General features: G+C 42.8%; 1 protein-coding gene and 2 long non-coding RNA genes across 5 annotated transcripts in view; all 3 read left to right on the top strand.

Annotated features, from left to right (window-relative positions):
• The window catches only part of LOC124286192 (dynein axonemal heavy chain 6-like), an 85,616-nt gene that overhangs the window by 26,800 nt on the left and 38,394 nt on the right, over positions 1-20,422 (top strand). Inside the window, 27 exon segments of the mRNA XM_046722538.1 lie at positions 306-428; positions 568-594; positions 1,194-1,322; positions 1,832-1,945; positions 2,486-2,629; positions 3,122-3,331; positions 4,126-4,338; positions 4,848-5,015; positions 5,017-5,029; positions 5,550-5,646; positions 6,183-6,337; positions 7,954-8,036; positions 8,441-8,587; positions 8,786-8,896; positions 9,044-9,169; positions 10,495-10,650; positions 11,435-11,498; positions 11,501-11,595; positions 14,081-14,096; positions 14,099-14,217; positions 14,649-14,802; positions 15,453-15,937; positions 16,845-17,000; positions 17,002-17,037; positions 17,988-18,184; positions 18,667-18,850; positions 19,523-19,750. Coding sequence (XP_046578494.1) covers positions 306-428; positions 568-594; positions 1,194-1,322; positions 1,832-1,945; positions 2,486-2,629; positions 3,122-3,331; positions 4,126-4,338; positions 4,848-5,015; positions 5,017-5,029; positions 5,550-5,646; positions 6,183-6,337; positions 7,954-8,036; positions 8,441-8,587; positions 8,786-8,896; positions 9,044-9,169; positions 10,495-10,650; positions 11,435-11,498; positions 11,501-11,595; positions 14,081-14,096; positions 14,099-14,217; positions 14,649-14,802; positions 15,453-15,937; positions 16,845-17,000; positions 17,002-17,037; positions 17,988-18,184; positions 18,667-18,850; positions 19,523-19,750 — 3,750 coding nt within the window.
• Positions 12,241-13,217, top strand: LOC124286194. 3 transcript variants are annotated; one of them, XR_006900972.1, is made up of 4 exons: positions 12,241-12,317; positions 12,445-12,573; positions 12,707-12,753; positions 13,158-13,217. It is a non-coding gene; the product is annotated as an uncharacterized LOC124286194 (long non-coding RNA). The 3 variants fall into 3 exon arrangements; XR_006900975.1 differs by having other exon boundaries at positions 12,241-12,361; XR_006900973.1 differs by lacking the exon at positions 12,707-12,753 and having other exon boundaries at positions 13,155-13,215.
• Positions 13,252-13,929, top strand: LOC124286193. The gene is made up of 3 exons (XR_006900971.1): positions 13,252-13,339; positions 13,413-13,452; positions 13,704-13,929. It is a non-coding gene; the product is annotated as an uncharacterized LOC124286193 (long non-coding RNA).

Below are 20,422 nucleotides of genomic sequence, written 5' to 3'. Positions count from 1 at the left end.
TCCACAAAGTGATTGGCATATGGCGCCTTGAATGGACCTCTTTACACATATTTTATGGATCTTATCACTTATCATATCATAGAGGCGATGGGGTGTAGCCTAGTCTTAGCCTAGTCTTTTCAAGCATTCGCTCATCCCGCTAAGACCGGGTTCGAGTCCCCACATGGGTACAATGTGTGAAGTGCATTTCTGGTGTCCCCTGCCGTGATATTGCTGGAATACTGCTAAAAGCAGCGTAAAACCATACTCACTCACTCACTCACTCACTATCATATCATACTTTATTTGGGTATGTTTCTGTGCAGACTCTGGGCCCATCAATCACCAATGTACGTAATGCAATAGACAAGTGTCTGACTGAAAGAGACGCCAATATTGACAAGTTCTGTACCCATCTGGACAAGGACATCGCTGAGCTGGCGAAGGAGGTGAAGGAAATCAAGCAGGAGGCGCCCATCAATCACCAATGTACGTAATGCAATAGACAAGTGTCTGACTGAAAGAGACGCCAATATTGACAAGTTCTGTACCCATCTGGACAAGGACATCGCTGAGCTGGCGAAGGAGGTGAAGGAAATCAAGCAGGAGGCCCAGGTAACCAACACTATCAACCTTCATTGTCTAGAAAGGCAGTGGGGTAGCCTTTGTGGTTAATGCGTTTGCCCGTCATGCCCAAAACCTGGGTTTGATTCCCATTATGGGTACAATGTGTGAAACCTATTTCTTGTGTCCCCCACCATGATATTGCTGGAATATTGCTAAAAGTGGCGTAAAACCCAACTCACTCACTCAGTCATTATCCAGACACCTCCACAAACTGATGGAACTTCTGAATCTTTAGCTAATAGAAAGGAGAGGCCAAACTGATCAATATTTGCGATAACTTGCTCCAGAATGGTGAGTGATGTGCACAAACTCCTTCCTTCATAACAGATGTGTAATTTCATTAGTTGTCATATCTTGTCTTTTTGTGACAACTATTGAAGAAATGTCTAATTGGCTTCCTTGTGTTGTGGGGTGGTAGGGTAGCCTGGTGGTTAAAGCGTTCGGACGACACGCTGAAGACCCGGGTTTGATTCCCCACATGGACACAATGTGTGAAGCCCATTTCTGGTGTCCCCAGTCGTGATATGGCTGGAACTTTGCTAAAAGCGCGTAAAATCCAACTCCCTCACTCACTCCTTGTGTTGCAGAACCCCATCATCCTGGACGTGAACTCGGACACAGACAAGGTGAAACAGGTGCTCACTAAGCTTCTCAATCAGATGGAGGATCTACAGAAGCGAGCATACACGTACAAGTCCTACCAGAAGAACTTCAAGGTATTCATACTGTCTCACTGCATCTGTCTAGACTTCATTATGTTCTTTGAGTTGCAATAAGATGAACCTAGGCTTAGATATTTTCTAAACCTACATTCTGTCTAAATGTCCATTGACTTAAAGGGCTTCACTGTTTCTACTGTGTGCAATGATCATTGACATTATCTTAATTTACACGTTACTATGGAGATATATATAGGAAAGTCACTGACTGTGATAACGAAAACCTGATCACTTACTTCCAACATTCCTGACACACAAATGTGACTGAGATGCTGTCCCTTCTTCGAACTCTCCCTCCCTCACTCACTCATTCCCTCCTCACTCACTCCCTCACTCACCCCCTCCTTCCATCCCTCTCATCACACCCCCTCCTCTCCTTCACCCTCTCCTCACCACTTCTTCCATCCCTCCTTCCATCCATCACTCACTCACTCAGTCATACTCACTCACTCAGTCAGTCATACTCACTCACTCACTCATACTCACTCTCTCACTCACTGTTTCAGGTCGAGGTTACCAAATTTGATGCCCTGGAGGAGGCGTATGCTGAGCTGAAGCTGAAGGAGCTGCTATGGACGGCCATTGACGAGTGGGACGCCTTGCTGGAGGAATGGACGACTGTAAGTATCAGCAATTGAAATAGTGTTCATTTCACCCAAAATGAAATTGACATGATTTTGATTACTTTGTATTGAGACAAATTATGGTTATGCTGGGATTTTATCTGGAATTGGCATTTATTTGGCATTTTCCAGATAGAATAGGTCGCCATGTCCCATGCTTATTGTGACAAAACAAGATGTTTGTGGCCAGATACTTGGCTCATTGTGGCCATTGCACCAGATGGTGTTTAGCTTGGTTTATTCTTTCAGTCGTTGATTTGTTTCTTGATGTGATTCATCAACCACCATCTTTCAGCTGGAATACGCTGACTAGGGTGTTAAGCAACAAACTCCAGTGTACAATTTTCACATTACTCTGATAGTTTGGTATAAGTGAAAAGTACTCCTGACATATCCTTGTAGACTTTTGCTGTTACACAGATGTCAACTCTGTAGCAGATCAGATCATTTTTGCAGCCAACTTCAAAATATTATTGCAATGGTGTTCACTGACATTATGAAAGTTATGTTTCCCAAACGTGCATGTGTGTGTTTCAGTCGTCGTTCGAGGCCTTGGATCCTGAGACGATGACCAATACGACTCTCAGGTATTCAAAGTCTGTCCTGCAGCTGGAGAAGGGCCTGCCGCCAAACGCCGTCGTCCCCAAACTCAAGGAGAGAGTTGAACTCATGAGGGAAAGGGTGAGTGACACACCATGCCATTCGATTGTGACTTACCCATGAAGATCCGGGTTAGAATTAATCTTCAGGAACCCATGCTTGTCATAAGAGGCGACTAACGGGATCGGGTGGTCAGGCTCACTGACTTGGTTGACACGTCCCAATTGCTTAGGTCGATGCTCATGCTGTTGATCACTGGATTGTTTGGTCCACTTGATTATTTACAGACCTCCGCCATATAGCTGGAATATTGCTGAGTGCGGCATAAAACTAAACTCACTCAGTCTTTCGTAACTACATTAAACCAGTGGCAGTTGGGTAGCCATATGGGTGAAGCACTCACTGGGCTTACGAGCAGGTTCGATTTCACAGTTCCCTTTTGTCCATATCTCTTCTTACCATAACACTTGGTATCCTACTAAAGGATTAAAATAGAACTTAACTATGCCTCACTGTTTTTGCACAACTGATTTATCTGTCAGTGAAGCTAAAGTCATGATGTGGTTTGTGCAGCTGCCTGTGATCACGGATCTGCGGAACCCGACTCTGAAGCCGCGGCACTGGGACCTGATCCAGGAGGTCCTCGACGTTCAGTTTACACCCGAGGATCCCCTGACCCTCGGCAAACTGTCTGACATCAACGCCTTCAAGCACGGCGAGGCTTTGCAGGAGATCTCGGGACAAGCGTCATCTGAGGCTAGTCTGGAGGCCATTTTGAAAAAGGTTTGTATTCTTTTAAGAATTTCTGTGTTAAGGTTTTGGTGAACTCTGAAACAGAACTATTTGTAGATATTGAAGTTGGTGTGTAGTCTAACCTTCTCATTCTCATGTTTCTTTCTTTTGCAAGACGAGACCATCATCTCTTGAAATACTGATGTTTAACTGACCTGATTATATAGAATGATAACAGTTTCTCTACATTTCATATCATTTTGAAAATAAGAAATGCATCAATATAAAAGTCATTCAATCAGTATAACACACTCATATAATAATCTCTTTGTTCATGGCTGTATTCGAGCAGAAGGTTGTGGGTCCATCTCCAGCCGTGTTAAACCAAAAGACATTAAAATATGGTACTTGTTGGTCCCTGCCTGGCGCTCAGCATTAATGGGTACAACAAGGACTGGTCGGCTCGGAGTCAGTATAATGTGTCTGAGTGGGGTATTCATGTTTAACTGGCATGGTATCTCAGTGAACTAGCACTATAAAACCAGCTTAAGTCTGGGCTAGTACAAGCAGCCACACATGCACACGCATGCACATTGTCACATGAGCGAAATATTCTTAAGTACAACGTTTAACCCCATTTCACCTCACCTCATGGCTGTATTCAGCTGCAGATTGTTTTTAGGTGCCAATTTGGACTTCCTCTCATTCCAGGAGCATGAACCACACATTAGGAGAGATTTTGTCATAGACGTTGCTGTTTTGTTTACTTCTAATAGCAAGAAGCCAGCTGTATGTTTCCGTCAATGCTGTGTATGTTGTAGACTCTGATGATGTCTATGTTGTAGGTGGAGGATTCATGGAAGTCCACAGAGTTTGTTGTGCTGCCACACAAGGACTCGAAAGATGTGTATATCCTGGGTGGGACAGATGACATCCAGCAACTACTTGATGACAGCAACATCAACGTCGCTACCATTGCCAGCTCTCGTAACGTTGGCCCAATCAAACCTCGGGTTGAGGAGTGGGGAAAGCAGCTGGATCTGTTCAATAAAACCCTGGTTAGTGCAGACATGGACAAAATTGTCACTGTTTCACTGATTAAACTTTTCGGTACTAGTATTCAGTTGTTTGCAATAGGATTCTTCCCTGTGCCAGGTCAGATACTGTTTGGGCTTTAACAATGTGTAGTAGTTGTGTTTGTCATCTTCATACCAGACTGGGATGTGTGTAGGTCCGAGGACCCATCTGTGTTATAAAGGACAACTACAATGAGGTATCGATGGTCATGAGGGTCACGATGACCTAGCTGTTAGTGCTTCCTGTGCTCATACTGTCAACCATTTGTATGTGTGGACGAAACATTACAATGCTGGTTCAAGTTATTTTCAAATTAAAATACAGAAATCATTTTCAATATCAACAGCTGACAGATAATGTTTCAATTTGAATTCTTCAAGCAAACATAAAAACAAACAAAACAAAGAAACCTTACAAATGTTAAGAGAGTGTATGTTGAAAGGTGAATCCTCATTCAGCTAGAGTGTGATGATGGTTATTTCCCCAATAGGAAGAATGGCTGAACTGTCAGCGAAGCTGGCTGTACCTGGAGAGCATCTTCTCAGCTCCAGACATCCAGCGTCAGCTGCCGGCCGAGGCCAAGATGTTCATGCAGGTAGACAAGTCATACAAGGACATCATGAGGAAGGTCAACAAGGTACCACTGGCCATCCGTGCCCGGCACACAACCAGGTACGTCCACCAGTGTGGTAGTCAGCACGTGTGGTGGGAATGAAGTCACATGGGTGATTTTAGTGATGTTTTCTACATAATTATACAGATTATCACATGCAATTGTTGTGCAAATTATTAGCATTCTTGTAGCAGTTGCATGTTTTTTGTTTACCCCAAAACTCAGCTCTCTTCTTAAAAAAGACCTGTATATGGTCAATTTTTCAAACTGAAAGAGACACAGATGTTATGAAAGTATATCAAACTGAGTGTAGCATTGACTCTGTTCCATCTTTGTTTTGATCATGTCTTGCTGTTAAGGTGGTGTGAGATTTTAATCTTTTGTGGCATGGTTGTATTTTGTTACCAGTATTATTGTTGTAGAGTTAGAAACTTTAAACAATTAGAAACTTGATTTTCTCCTTGGTTCTCTGGACAGTGATTCAATATATCTAAACCTTATTCCATTTGAACAAGACTAAATACGTTATGGGATAATGCGTATTGTGGAACAATCTGATAATATGATTGTGTGTTTCAGGTCTGCTGGAGACATTCCAGAACAACAATGCTCTGCTGGACCAGATCATGAAGTGTCTGGAGGCCTACCTCGAGTCCAAGAGAGTCATCTTCCCACGGTAAACAATTGTCATGGGTTTCCTATTTCATGTCATATTATTTCCTCCTTTTGCAACAGGCAGTTCTCAGATACCTTGAGTAAACCTACCGAAGTGTAGTGAGTGAGTGAGTTTAGTTTTACTCCGCACTCAGCAATATTCCAGCTATATGACAGCAGTCTGTAAATAATCGAGTCTGGACCAGACAGTCCAGTGATCAACAGCATGAACATCGATCTGCGCAATTGGGAACCAATGACTTGTGTCAACCAAGTCAGCGAGCCTGACCACCCGATCCCGTTAGTCGCCTCTTACAACAAGCATGGGTTGCTGAAGAGCAATATTCAAACCCGGACCTTCAAGGGTTCTACCGAAGTGTAGGAGAATTGTGTTACAGAGATTGCCTTCAGGACTATTGACGAGTATTTTGTTTACGTTCATAGATGTTTCCTTTCAAAGTTCTTTCACCCTGCAATCAGTCAAAAACATGTCTGATCTATAACTAATATGTGATTTCATTCCCTTGCAATAATTTGTTCACTTTATTGTATTTTTAGGTTCTACTTCTTGTCTAATGACGAGCTGCTGGAGATCTTAGCTCAGACAAGGAACCCCATGGCTGTACAACCCCACCTGAGAAAATGTTTTGATGCCATCGCGGAGCTGGAGTTTGGGGTACAGGGTGCGTCAGAAGGCAAGGCTTCTCCTGAAGGTAGGAGGGTTGTCACCATGATGTGATGGCTAGGGCATTTGGTAATTTGGTCCAGACAATAGGAACACTAGTAACCTTGGCCTGGACAATGTGAACAATAGTAACCTTGGCCTGGACAATGTGAACAATAGTAACCTTTGCCTGGACAATGTGAACAATGGTAACCTTGGTTCAGACAATATGAACAATGGTAACCTTGGTTCAGACAATATGAACAATGGTAACATTGGTCAAGACAATATGAACAATGGTAACCTTGGTCAATGGTAACCTTGGTCCAGACAATATGAACAATGGTAACCTTGGTTCAGACAATATGAACAATGGTAACCTTGGTTCAGACAATATGAACAATGGAAACCTGGTTCAGACAATATGAACAATGGTAACCTTGGTTCAGACAATATGAACAATGATAACAATGGTCAAGACAATATGAACAATGGTAACCTTGGTCAATGGTAACCTTGGTCCAGACAATGTGAACAATGGTAACCTTTGTCCAGACTTATGATCAATGGTAACTTTGGTTCAGACAATATGAACAATAGTAACCTTGGTTCAGACAATGTGAACTATGGTAACTGGTCCAGACTTTATGATCAATGGTAACCTTGGTTCAGACAATATGAACAATAAGAACCTTGGTTCAGACAATGTGAACAATGGTAACCTTGGTTCAGACAATATGAACAATGGTAACCTGTGGTTCAGACAATATGAACAATGGTAACCTTGGTTCAGACAATATGAACAATGGTAACCTTGGTTCAGACAATATGAACAATGGTAACCTTGGTTCAGACAATATGAACAATGGTAACCTTGGTCAATGGTAACCTTTGTCCAGACAATGTGAACAATAGTAACCTTGGTTCAGACAATATGAACAATGGAAACCTTGGTTCAGACAATATGAACAATGGTAACCTTGGTTCAGACAATATGAACAATGGTAACCTTGGTTCAGACAATATGAACAATGGTAACCTTGGTTCAGACAATATGAACAATGGTAACCTTGGTTCAGGCAATATGAACAATGGTAACCTTGGTTCAGACAATATGAACAATGGTAACCTTGGTTCAGACAATATGAACAATGGTAACCTTGGTCAATGGTAACCTTGGTCCAGACAATGTGAACAATAGTAACCTTGGTTCAGACAATATGAACAATGGTAACCTTGGTTCAGACAATATGAACAATGGTAACCTTGGTTCAGACAATATGAACAATGGTAACCTTGGTTCAGACAATATGAACAATGGTAACATTGGTCAAGACAATATGAACAATGGTAACCTTGGTCAATGGTAACCTTGGTCCAGACAATATGAACAATGGTAACCTTGGTCCAGACTTTATGATCAATGGTAACCTTGGTCCAGACAATATGAAAAGTGGGAACATTCCTGAAACTTATAACTGTTTAACAAACACAGCACAGATGTAAGGAACTTGAATGCAAGCAATGGTTAGTTATTATAACAATGATGATGGTGTTGATGCAACAATTATGCTAATGCTAACAGTTATTATTTTGAGACTGACAACAGTCAGGGCAGTGCGTTCATTGCAGTGATGTATGAGAAGAATGATGCTTGTGTTGTAGATGGAGAGAAGGCGGAGATTCAGTACACCAATGACATCATAGCCATGCTGTCCCCTGAAGGAGAGAAGGTGTCCCTTGGCAAGGTAAGATTTAACAAACGATCAATGTAAACATCACCTCAAATGGAATAAAGTCCATTCAGTTCTCCACATATCGTCACTCAAGGCAGAACTTTGCTGATCAAGGGGCAGATAACTCAGGAGCTGAGATTTTCTTGTGTTGGATATGGTACAGGGTTGCTTCTTTTGTTGCGCCAAAAGGGCCAAGAATATGTTTGAAATTTGTGAAATAATTCACTAGGCATTATCATTTGTATTCAGTCCTGTCAATACCAACAGTTTCTCATAGAAAGACTGAATCGTGGTCCATCTGGCTTTCTTAACATAGTTTTCAAAGTCCTTAGCTTACAGTGTTAATTAAGTAAAGGGTAGATATTTGCTCACAGCTAGTGGCTGCTACTCTGTAATACTGTGTGTGTGTGCTGCAGGGCCTGAAGGCTCGAGGCAATGTGGAAGACTGGCTGGGCAAGGTGGAAGAAGGAATGTTCTCCAATCTCAGGAAACTCACCAAGGCTGCCATCACAGACTTTGAGCGCAGGACCAGAGAAGAATGGGTTGTCTGCCATGCTTCGCAGGTATATCTTCCAGCTTTTTAACATTGTTAAGTTTCAAAATGTGTATGTAGTTAAATGTTATGAAAGTACAGGATCAACCATACTGAATTCGTTGTATGTGATCATTGTCTAAAGGGGAAATATATTGGTTGATGATAATGATGGTTGACTCACTGATGTAGGATTGGGAAATGATAACACCTACTATGTGTTTTGTAGATTGTGCTGACAGTGTCCCAGCTGATGTGGTGCCGGGACGTCTCTGAGATCCTGGAGGGAGACTTTGACAGACTCGCAGCCATGAAAGACTTTGAGCAGAAGAATTACAGAGTAAAAACATTACTGTCAACCTTCATATTTATTCACAGATTTATAGCCAAAGGAATAAACTGTTTTGATAACGAGTGGGATGTATGGTATGAGATTGCACTCTTGTTGTGAAATTTCAGGTAGGAAATCGTTTTTGTTCCATTCCAGGATTTGAACAAGCTGGCTGCCATCGTGCGTGGTGAACTGCCCAAGTTGGCTCGAGCTGTGCTGTGCGCTCTCATCACCCTTGACGTCCATGCCAGGGACATGATCACAGAGATTGTGCAGATGGAGGTAGGGGACATAATGACATATTTCCATTAAGTTGTAACCATCTACAACCCACGTCACAATGACCATTTCTCACACACTGACATCCTCATTCATGATTAGCTTCAGTGACCTACAACCCAAAGTGACCTGACCATGCCCTGTGTTTAGGTTGACAATATAGCCAATATGACCTGACCATGCCCTGTGTTTAGGTTGACAATATCGCCAATATGACCTGACCATGCCCTGTGTTTAGGTTGACAATATCGCCAATATGACCTGACCATGCCCTGTGTTTAGGTTGACAATATTGCCAATATGACCTGACCATGCCCTGTGTTTAGGTTGACAATATGGCCAATATGACCTGACCATGCCTGCGTTTAGGTTGACACCATCACCAATATAACCTGACCATGCCCTGTGTTTAGGTTGACAACATCACCAATATGACCTGACCATGCCTGTGTTTAGGGTGACAACATCACCAATATAACCTGACCATGCCTGTGTTTAGGTTGACACCATCACCAATATAACCTGACCATGCCCTGTGTTTAGGTTGACAATATCACCAATATAACCTGACCATGCCTGTGTTTAGGTTGACACCATCACCAATATAACCTGACCATGCCCTGTTTTTAGGTTGACAACGTCACCAATATAACCTGACCATGCCTGTTTTTAGGTTGACAACATCACCAATATAACCTGACCATGCCTGTTTTTAGGTTGACAACATCACCAATATAACCTGACCATGCCTGTGTTTAGGTTGACAACATCACCAATATAACCTGACCATGCCTGTTTTTAGGTTGACATCATCACCAATATAACCTGACCACGCCCTGTGTTTAGGTTGACAATATGGCCAATATGACCTGACCATGCCTTTGTTTAGGTTGACACCATCACCAATATAACCTGACCATGCCCTGTGTTTAGGTTGACAATATCTCCAATATGACCTGACCATACCCTGCGTTTGGGTTGATAATATCGCCAATATGACCTGACCATGCCCTGTGTTTAGGTTGACAATATGGCCAATATGACCTGACCATACCCTGCATTTAGGTTGACAATATCGCCAATATGACCTGACCATGCCCTGTGTTTAGGTTGACAATATTGCCTATATGACCTGACCATGCCCTGCATTTAGGTTGACAATATTGCCAATATAACCTGACCATGCCCTGCGTTTAGGTTGACAATATCGCCAATATAACCTGACCATGCCTGTGTTTAGGTTGACACCATCACCAATATAACCTGACCATGCCCTGTGTTTAGGTTGACAACATCACCAATATAACCTGACCATGCCCTGTGTTTAGGTTGACAACATCAACAGCTTCCAGTGGCAGAAGCAGCTGCGGTACTACTGGGACATGGACATGGACAACTGCGTAGTGAGGATGTCCAACTCCCTCTACGAGTATGGCTACGAGTACCTCGGGGCGTCCGCACGACTTGTCATCACACCACTCACTGTGAGTTCATCTTTCTTGTATCTTATTTTCATGATTGCCTTTTGCTGTGGTGAACAGGTACCACATGGCCTAATTGTATAACACCCTGTTTTTGTGACATCAGCCTATTTTTGAAATAGCTTTGCACTTGCTTCTTTTAATGACCTCCAGTATTTAATTAATCAAGATTGAAAACAAATATTTTTGTTTTGTTTTTGCTTGGTTTTGAGTGTTGCAGTATGTCATAAAGTAACGTGAAGATCATTATACATACATATAATCTGATGATAACTGTTTACAGCAGTGTTCGCGAATAGTGTCTGACCCTCTGACAAATCCGGCAGATTCGCCAATGGTCTGATAGAAGTCTACAACCCACCGGCCCCAGTGTCCGACTGTATATTTCACAATGACTTTGACTGAAGTTGTTATATGTGACATGTGACACTTGTTTGCTGTTTATTTTATCTTAATTTTTCTTATGTTTGTTAATAATTTCAATGCCAATGATAAGAAATGTTAAATATGAAATGTGTGTTTAATTTTGTTCCATGGGTCCTGTGAATTTTCAGTGGGTCAGACAGACATCTTAAACTTACAGGAAACACCATTCGTGAACACTGTTATAGTATACAAGTGTTGGAGATAAGAATTAGAATTTGCAAAATATTTGTTTTCTGGTATTTACTCGATGCAGATCAATTGTTTTACTGTAGGAGTGTTGCATTTAATTAGCTGTAAAAGTGAAGATGTTCATTTACTGTAAATCAATTAGTGGAAGTTGAAGATGGCTATTGTGTTCCAGGATCGCTGTTACCTGTGTTTGATGGGGGCCTTACAACTGGACCTTGGGGGTGCTCCGGCCGGACCTGCGGGACGGGGAAGACTGAGACCACCAAAGATCTGGCCAAGGCTCTGGCCAAACAGTGTGTGGTCTTCAACTGCTCTGATGGTCTCGACTACAAGGTAAAGCAGATCAGCCCAAGTTACTGACCTTTTACCTGATTCAACTTGAAAGCAGGGCGGTTGATGATCTAGTGGTTTTAGCAAGTTGCTTCTTCAGCTAAGTCTTTCATTCCCTGGATACAGTGAGTGACACCCGTGAAGATCCGGGTTAGAATTGGTCTTCAACAAACCATGCTTGTTGTTAGAGGCAACTAATGGGATCGGGTGGTCAGGCTCGCTGACTTAGTTGACAGATGTCATCGTATCCCAATTGTGTTGATCGATGCTCATGCTGTTGATCACTGGATTGTCTGGTCCAGACCGCTGTCATATAGCTGGAATATTGCTGAGTGTGGCGTAAAACTTAACTCACTCACCACAACGAGTGAAGCACATATCTGATTTCATTCGGCCATGGTGTTGCGTGTATATTTATATAATCAGCTTAAAAGAGTATGTACATTTTATTTCACTGGAAAAAACATTATGGTCAATGCTGGTGTTTGAAATTGAAAATGCTTGAGTTTATGTTTTGATACCATTGTTCTAGAAAAAGTATGTTCTGTGTGTTGTCTTATAGTCAGCATTCAGACTGTTATACCTGAGTTCTGTTCTTTTGTCATATCAGCCTTGCACATGATGGTTTGGAGAGCAGGCAGTATATGGTGTGCATGTTTCACATGATGGTTTGGAGAGCAGGTAGTATATGGTGTGCATGTTTCAGATGATGGTTTGGAGAGCAGGTAGTATATGGTGTGCATGTTTCAGATGATGGTTTGGAGAGCAGGTAGTATATGGTGTGCATGTTTCAGATGATGGTTTTGGAGAACAGGGTAGTATATGGTGTGCAGATGATGGTTTGGAGAGCAGGTAGTATATGGTGTGCATGTTTCAGATGATGGTTTGGAGAGCAGGTAGTATATGGTGTGCATGTTTCAGATGATGGTTTGGAGAGCAGGTAGTATATGGTGTGCATGTTTCAGATGATGGTTTGGAGAGGTAGGTAGTATGTTTCAGGATGGTTTGCATGTTGTGCATGTTTCAGATGATGGTTTGGAGAGCAGGGTGTGCAGTATGATGGTTTGGAGAGCAGGTAGTATGGTGTGCATGTTTCAGATGATGGTTTGGAGAGCAGGTAGTATATGGTGTGCATGTTTCAGATGATGGTTTGGAGAGCAGGTAGTATATGGTGTGCATGTTTCAGATGATGGTTTGGAGAGCAGGTAGTATATGGTGTGCATGTTTCAGATGATGGTTTGGAGAGCAGGTAGTATATGGTGTGCATGTTTCAGATGATGGTTTGGAGAGCAGGTAGTATATGGTGTGCATGTTTCAGATGATGGTTGGGAGAGCAGGTAGTATATGGTGTGCATGTTTCAGATGATGGTTTGGAGAGCAGGTAGTATATGGTGTGCATGTTGCATGTTTCAGATGATGGTTGGGAGAGCAGGTAGTATATGGTGTGCATGTTTCAGATATAGATGATGGTTGGATGGTTTGGAGCAGGTAGTATATATGGTGTGCATGTTTCAGATGATGGTTTGGAGAGCATATATGGTTTCAGATGATGGTTTGGAGAGCAGGTAGTATATGGTGTGCATGTTTCAGATGATGGTTTGGAGAGCAGGTAGTATATGGTGTGCAGGTAGTATAGATGATGGTTGGGAGAGCAGGTAGTATATGGTGTGCATGTTTCAGATGATGGTTTGGAGAGCAGGTAGTATATGGTGTGCATGTTTCAGATGATGGTTTGGAGAGCAGGTAGGTGCAGTATGATGGTTTGGAGAGCAGGTGGTGTGCATGTTTCAGATGATGGTTATATGGAGAGCAGGTAGTAGTATATGGTGTGCATGTTTCAGATGATGGTTTGGAGAGCAGGTAGTATATGGTGTGCATGTTTCAGATGATGGTTTGGAGAGCAGGTAGTATATGGTGTGCATGTTTCAGATGATGGTTGGGAGAGCAGGTAGTATATGGTGTGCATGTTTCAGATGATGGTTTGGAGAGCAGGTAGTATATGGTGCATGTTTCAGATGATGGTTTGGAGAGCAGGTAGTATATGGTGTGCATGTTTCAGATGATGGTTGGGAGAGCAGGTATGATGGTTGCATGTTTCAGATGGAGAGCAGGTAGTATATGGTGTGCATGTTTCAGATGATGGTTTGGAGAGCAGGTAGTATATGGTGTGCATGTTTCAGATGATGGTTTGGAGAGCAGGTAGTATATGGTGTGCATGTTTCAGATGATGGTTTGGAGAGCAGGTAGTATATGGTGTGCATGTTTCAGATGATGGTTTGGAGAGCAGGTAGTATATGGTGTGCATGTTTCAGATGATGGTTTGGAGAGCAGGTAGTATATGGTGTGCATGTTTCAGATGATGGTTGGGAGAGCAGGTAGTATATGGTGTGCATGTTTCAGATGATGGTTTGGAGAGCAGGTAGTATATGGTGTGCATGTTTCAGATGATGGTTGGGAGAGCAGGTAGTATATGGTGTGCATGTTTCAGATGATGGGACGTTTCTTCTCGGCCTGGCCCAGTCCGGGGCTTGGTGCTGCTTTGATGAGTTCAACAGAATCGACATCGAGGTGTTGTCTGTCATAGCACAGCAGCTGATTACCATCAGGAATGCCAAGGCACAGAAGGTAGGAGAACACAACTATACTCCATCATTATTATCATACACCATTTACCATTTCTACTCTTCTCATATCAAAACTGATTCAGGAAATTCAGTGTTTTGTGTGTTTTATACTGCTTTTATATTACAAAAGGAGTTAAAAGATGTGGAAAGGAATTCTCAAATTATTGAATGACTTTTGGGCACAGGTGGCTCAGTCAGCTAAGACACTGTAATTCATTGTTCTGAGTTGTGTCCCTTGGGTGAGTAAGGATCTGATGAGTTTTAATCCCAGAATAACACTGATTAGTTCTCCTCCCTTGTCAAGATGACAGACAATATTTAGAGAACTGATGTAAATAAATATTTTCAAGCTCTGTTAAACCATCTCACAGCTTCCAAATGCCACAAGATCTGCTGTTCAATGAAGTTTGGAATCCAACTTGTCTTTTGCAGTTATCCAGATTCATGTTTGAAGGGCGTGAGATCAAGCTGCTGCCGACGTGTGCAGCCTTCATCACCATGAACCCTGGCTACGCTGGGAGGACTGAGCTGCCAGACAACCTCAAGGCTCTCTTCAGACCCATCGCTATGATGGTGCCTGACTACCGTAAGTCTTTTCGGTCAGTGCTAGTCAGTATAGTTACCTGCTGTAGCTGGCAATATTGCAACTATATAATGGCGGCATGTTATGTGGGAATACGGAACTGACAGTTGTGTCCCAGTAGTTGACTGGAGGACTTGTTGTTTGTTTGTTTGTTTAATGCCGCACTCAGCGATATTCCAGCTATATGGTGGCGGCATGTAAATAATCAAGTCTGGACCAGACAATCCTGTGATCAACATCTGGACCAGACAGTCAAGTGATCAACATCATGAGCATTGATCTACGCAATTAGGATACGATGACATGTGTCAACCACGTCAGTGAGCCTGACCACCCAGTCCTGTTAGTGACCTTTCCGATAACCATGGGTTGCTGAAGATCAGTTCTAACGCAGATCTTCAGGGGTACTTGGCAGGATGAACTGTGATTATTGGGGCTGATGACTTCAGCAAGGTCTCACACTTCGCCTGCCCAGTGACATGTTTGTCTGATGGCGGGGTAGGTTGGGGATCAGGGGGAAGTTGGGCATGGAAACCTAATACAATCTATCACACCCATGTAGTTGGGAGTCACTGAAAGTGTTGATAGAAATACTTTCCAAATATTGACTATTGATGATAACGATGGTAATAGTGATGATGACTGTTTCTCAGGTCTCATTGCTGAAGTCATTCTGTACTCCGAGGGCTTTGAGTCCTCCAAGAATCTGGCCCAGAAGATGGTGCAGATGTACAAGCTTTGCAGTGAGCAGCTCTCACAGCAGGACCACTACGACTTCGGTATGCGTGCCGTCAAGTCCGTGCTGGTCATGGCTGGTTCACTCAAACGTCAGAATCCAGACAAACATGAAGACGTGGTGCTCATCCGGGCTCTCCGAGACAGCAATCTGCCCAAGTTCTTAAAGCAGGATGCAGTCCTGTTCCGAGCCATCCTGTCCGACTTGTTCCCCGGCGTGGAGATCCCAGACCACGATTACGGCCGCCTCCAGACTGAGATCGAAAGCGTTCAGGCCAACATGAAGCTTCAGCATGTGGAGGCCCAAGTGAAAAAAGTCATCCAGTTCTATGAGACTATGCTGGTTCGACATGGAGTCATGCTGGTCGGACCTACTGGTGGTGGGAAAACAACCATCTACAAGGTAGGTTCGAGTTAGTGGTTCCTAAATATCTTTTGTGAAGTACGCTATCAGAAACAATATTTTCAGGATGTGACTGTTTGTTGAACTCTGATAATCTATGTAGTCTATCTGTCGATTGTTGTCTCTGCAGGGATCCTCAGGTAGAATATGTACAGTGGTTGTCAGGTTTCACCTTGATTTATAAAAAGTAAACCAAGAATAACTTGCCAGGCTCCATACAGGAAATATGATGGTGTTATAAAATAATGAAATGTGTAGTGTACTTTACTATTAGAATTGATAATTGCTTGTGTTCCAGGGTCCTGTTTCACACAGCGATCTTAGCGCTATGACTGTTGTAACTATTTGTTTAAGTATAGGAGATACAAGAGTCGTAGCGCTATGGTTGCTTTGTGAAACGAGGCCCAGGACCTTTATATTTCTTGTCAGGAAGTTGGTACAGTGAACAATATGCTGCTTCTCTTGGGATGCAATATGTTTTGTTTTATTTGATGTCCATTCTATACATTTATCCACACTGGACATACATGTATGGGTCAATTATTATCCTGCTGAGTGTCCAGTGCTCGATTGTCCTCCAATGACATAGTCTGTAGTTTCTGTCTTCATCTTGTCCAGACTTAGCTGGAATATTGCTGACTTTTGCATAAAACAACATTCAGTCTCTCACCCAGGGAGATAGTCTATGCATCTCTACAGAGGATATTGGGCTCTTTATTAATAAATTTTTATTGTTATTATCAAAGCTTCATCTTGTCTGGTTCTTCATTCCCTACAACAGAACAATGTATCTGTCTCCTGCTGGATTATTTCTAAAAGAGATGTCAAACTTACTCAGTCTCTAACTGATTGTCTTTTCTATAACTTTAGATATTTTACATGCTGGTATATGATTTGGTTTGGTCAGATATTGGCGACCACTCTGACGAACCTCCATGCTGAAGGGCTGTCCACTGAGAATGCATTCTATCAACCCGTCTACTGCCATCTGATGAATCCCAAGGCCATCTCCATGGAAGAGCTGTACGGAGGCATCGACAAGCTGACACTGGAGTGGCATGATGGGCCTCATGGGGCTGACTGTCAGGAAGACCGTGCAGGTACACTCACACTGCTTGTTACCATGGTTACATAGGGGCAGGGTGTCTCGCAACATGGGAAATTTTCTTTTAATATTTAGTATTGATGACATTTTGGTTGGTTTTAGCAGAGGTTACTAGAATATATTTTACCAGATATGGGCTTTAGAAGAGTGGCTGAAATAGCAGACTGCAGCTGGATATTCAGATTGCATTTGTGTGAAGTTGCTGGTTATTATTTAGGAGAGCTTTCTAGATGAAATAACTTTTTCTGGGCCTTCTCCTTGGACATGAGACTAGTTGTAGACTGTCAACTTGTTAAAGGTGGGGTGTGGTAGCCTAGTGGATGAAGTGTTTGCCTGTCGGACTGAAAGACGGGTTCAGTTTCCCACATAGGTACAAAGTGTGAAGCTCATTTCTGGTGTCCTTCAGATATTGGTGGAATATTGCTACATGTGGCGTCAAACCATATGACCCGTGAAGACCTGGGTTAGAATTGATCTTCAGTAACCCATGCTTGTCGTAAGAGGCGACTAACAGGATTGGGTGGTCAGACTCGCTGACTTGGTTGACACGTGTCATCGTATCCCAATTGCGTAGATCGATACTCATGCTGTTGATCAGTGGATTGTCTGGTCCAGACTCAATCATTTACAGACCACCACCATATAGCTGGAATGTTGCTAAGTGTGGCATAAAACTACTCACTCACTCACTTTACAATTCACTGTGCAGAGTTGTGTCCCTTGGTTTTGCCAGAATTCCATGATCAAGAATTCACATCCCAGTTTAGTCCTGAGACATTTCTAGGTTTGTTAGCACCATACTGTGCTCATGGGTTTCATGAATGGGTTTCATGACATGGGTTTCATGATGAATGGGTTTCATGCATGGGTTTCATGAATGGGACTCACTAACTATGATGGGAACTTGGAATGTGTAAGGTTCAGCTGTTTCAATGTATTCCCCAGGACACGTCTGAAGACCATCAGTGGATCGTGTGTGACGGTCCCGTGGATGCTCTGTGGATTGAGAACATGAACACTGTGTTGGATGACAACAAGATGCTGTGTCTGGCCAACAGTGAGAGGATCAAGTTCACACCCTTTATTCACATGTTGTTTGAAGTGCAGGATCTCGCAGTTGCCTCCCCTGCCACAGTCAGTCGGTCAGTCACAGCTCAGCTTTTCTATTTCACTTAAATGAAGTTGTGATGTATATTGTGAGCATGTGGGCCAGTTAAGGAGTATTGACACACACACATCATATTTTATGATAGTATATGAATCTCCCATCTGATTTCCAAAGGGATCTGTGATTTCTCTGCATCCGAATATTTTGGTAATGTGTGAGGACCTTGCTAAAGATCATTCTCAAAATGAATGAATATTTTGACAATTTACAAACAAGGACAACAAAAGGTACCTGAGCAACATATAGTTTTTTTCCCTCAGACTAAATTTTCCCTGTCCTGTTAGACAAATGTTCAATTAATTCCCAGGGCCTAGATTTTCGAAGCTCTCTTAGCGCTAAGATAGTTGTAACATTAACTTACGACTGTCTTAGGGCAAAGAGAGCTTCTAAAATCTTGGGCCAGCCCTTCTTACTGTATCCTATGTGCATGTCTATAATGGTGTAGCATGTTCCCAGGTGTGGTATGGTGTTTGTGGACCCAGAGGAGCTGCAGTGGCTGCCGTTTGTGAAGACATGGATGGAGAGCTGGTCACACAAGCTGAAGGAGGAGACAAGAGACTTCCTTTTAGAGCTCTTCACCAAATATGTTGCTGATGGGCTCAAGTTTGTCAACAAGAAATGTGCACAGACCATTGGTCAGGTAAGTCCAGTGTCCTACACGAGGTCATGTATCAAAGCTATCGTAGAGCTATGACTGTTGTAAGTCTATGTTCGAGTTTTGGAGGTACAGCAGCTGTAGCGCTACGATAGCTTTGTGAAAAGGCTCCCGGGACTGTGAACAGTGTTGTATATTCAACTGGCTTGATACAGGGCTCACTGATCCTCAGTTCACAAAATGTGACAGTTATCCCTCCTAGTGGATAATGCCTGACTCAAGCCTTCAAAATTTGCAGGCCCTTGTGACACCGTCAGTGGGAATCCCCCCTGGACGGATCCCTGTTACAATAACTTTCAGTTTCACTTCCTGTTTTTTTCAGCACTTTTTGGGAATGTGAAAACCGCGGTAACAAAGAAAAGTGAAATGACTGTGATGATCAGGAGCTGTTTGACTTGGCATAATCACTGTAGCTTACCAGTAACTTGATGTCATTCCACATTTAAAGTCTTGTACTAGTTATAATGACAGAATGAATCAGTGTGAAACTGTGTACAGTGTGGTCTATTTTGTTTTTATTGGTTTGACTTTAGTAAAATGGACCTGCAGATTTCAGCCAGGGCCTGTAGATGTTACAGCCTGCAGGAGGCAGCAGGTCCTGATGGCCAACTGGCACATTCAAGTATTACAAACACTTCCTGACTCCTGTTTCCCCAGGTTGACATCAGCAAGGTGACCACTCTGTGCAAGCTGCTGGAGGCCCTTCTGTTCCCCGCTAAAGGGGGACCGGACTTGGGCCAGGACCCCAATAAGCTCCACCCCATCATTTGCACCACCTTCGTGTTCTCCTACATCTGGGCCATCGGCGGCAACATCGTGGAGACATTCTGGGATGCCTTTGATACGTTTGCCAGGGGACAGTTTGAAGATAACGGTGATGCCAAGGTATGCACCTGACTTTTCAACAATGAGAAGGATTGATTTGGGCCAGGTTTTAATGATTTTTCTTTGGCTGGTTTACAAATCTTGTGACATAAAAAATGAAACTATAAATGAAAATGACTTTTCTGTTGGTGATTTTATACCATGATCACTAATTGTATACCATGATCACTAATTGTATAGAACCAAACAATTTATCTGAAGAATTAAGAGTTTCAGACTTATACTTGTATCTCTGACTGTCATTCCCAAAAGCATTAAAAGATGGTGCTTGCTGTTACCCTGCCTCTTGCTTTGACTTAAGGGATTTAAAACTTGTACTGATTGGTCTCAAAGTTAGTTATCTATGATAAAGCACAACGTTTCCTCTGTGGATTAGCTCTATAAAAACACTTTCCACCTGACCTGACCTCACTTGACCTTCCCTGACCTCGCTTGACCTGACCTGACCTTTCTTGACCTGACCTTACCTCAGTTGACCTGACCTGACCTCTCTTGACCTGACCTTACCTCACTTGACCTGACCTTACCTCTCTTGACCTGACCTTACCTCTCTTGACCTGACCTGACCTCTCTTGACCTGACCTTACCTCACTTGACCTGACCTGACCTCTCTTGACCTGACCTTGACCTCTCTGACCTTGACCTGACTTGACCTGACCTTACCTCTCTTGA

Source organism: Haliotis rubra, unplaced genomic scaffold, assembly GCF_003918875.1.
Source record: "Haliotis rubra isolate DU_JTF1 unplaced genomic scaffold, ASM391887v1 Scf378, whole genome shotgun sequence".
In the NCBI taxonomy this organism is placed as follows: domain Eukaryota; kingdom Metazoa; phylum Mollusca; class Gastropoda; order Lepetellida; family Haliotidae; genus Haliotis; species Haliotis rubra.
Note: the sequence above shows the minus strand (reverse complement) of the source record. Positions and strands in the feature narration are given on the sequence as shown.